The 1,189-nt window shown below is 71.4% G+C and overlaps 1 protein-coding gene across 1 annotated transcript; it reads left to right on the top strand.

Moving 5' to 3' along the window:
• The first annotated feature begins 224 nt into the window (after positions 1-224).
• LOC101620200 (olfactory receptor 12-like) lies at positions 225-1,154 on the top strand. Its single transcript, XM_004695471.1, has one exon. It carries the CDS (start codon positions 225-227, stop codon positions 1,152-1,154), a length of 930 nt encoding a protein of 309 aa, XP_004695528.1.
• Positions 1,155-1,189: the final 35 nt, after the last annotated feature.

Below are 1,189 nucleotides of genomic sequence, written 5' to 3'. Positions count from 1 at the left end.
GTCCCAAAGGCGGTGACACACCAGGGCCCTGGGGCTCGGACATCTTCCTGTCTTGTGGCACACGATCCGGCGCCCCGGCCCACTGGTCAGCCGCCGCCCTGGCGCCTGCCGCTGACCCCCGCAGCCCTCCGGGCTCAGCTCACCCTCCTTCCCTGTCCTCCCTAGGCCTGTGCCGGCTGCGTGCACGTGCCCGGCCGCCGCCAGCTGGCTCTGGCCAGCCGACCATGGCCAACGGCACGGCGGCGGTGTCCGTCTTCCTCCTGCGGGGCTTCTCGGCTGGCCCCGAGCTGCGGCCGCTGAGCGCGGCCATCTTCCTTCTCGTCTACCTGGCCGCCATCCTGGGCAACGTGTCCATCGTGGCCGCCGTGACGCTGGACGCCAGGCTGCACACGCCCATGTACTTCTTCCTCAAACACCTGTCGCTGGTGGACATCTGCTCCACGTCCACCACCCTGCCCCGGGCCCTGCTGGCCGCCGCACTGGGCTCCGGGGAGATCTCCGTCCCGGCCTGCGCGGCCCAACTCTTCGCCTTCGTCTGCCTGGGCTCCACCGAGTGCTTTCTCCTCACCTCCATGGCCTACGACCGCTGCCTGGCCGTGTACCGGCCGCTGGTGTACGGCGTGGCCATGAGCCCCCGGGCCTGCGTGGCCCTGGTGGCGGCGGCCTGGGGCGGCGGGCTGCTCTTCTCCGCCTTCCACACGGCCAACACCTTCTCCCTGCCCTTCTGCGGCCCCAACGTGGTCGACCACTTCTTCTGCGACATCCCCCCGCTCATGCGCCTCGCCTGTGCCCACGCGGCGGCCCACGAGGCCGCGGGCTTCGCCGCCAGTGGCTGCGTCATCATGAGCTGCTTCGCCCTCACGGTCTTGTCCTACGTCCGCATCCTGGCCACGGTGCTGCGGATCCGCGCGGCGGCCGGCCGCTGGAAGGCCTTCTCCACCTGCTCCTCCCACCTGGCCACCGTGCTGCTGTTCTACGGCACCGGCAGCTCCGCCTACATGCAGCCCGCCGCCCGCTACTCCCCGCTCCAGGGCCGCCTGGCCGCGGTCTTCTACTCCGTCCTCACACCCACCCTGAACCCGCTCATCTACAGCCTGCGGAACAGGGACATGAAGGGCGCCCTGCGCAAGCTGTGCCTCCGGGGGCCAGCGTAGGGCCCCCGGGAGCCAGCCGCCGCCCGCGAGGACGT

This window comes from Condylura cristata, unplaced genomic scaffold, assembly GCF_000260355.1.
Source record: "Condylura cristata isolate star-nosed mole 26May11 unplaced genomic scaffold, ConCri1.0 scaffold00066, whole genome shotgun sequence".
In the NCBI taxonomy this organism is placed as follows: domain Eukaryota; kingdom Metazoa; phylum Chordata; class Mammalia; order Eulipotyphla; family Talpidae; genus Condylura; species Condylura cristata.
The sequence above is the reverse complement of the archived record's forward strand: the minus strand, read 5'-3'. Positions and strand labels throughout refer to the sequence as shown.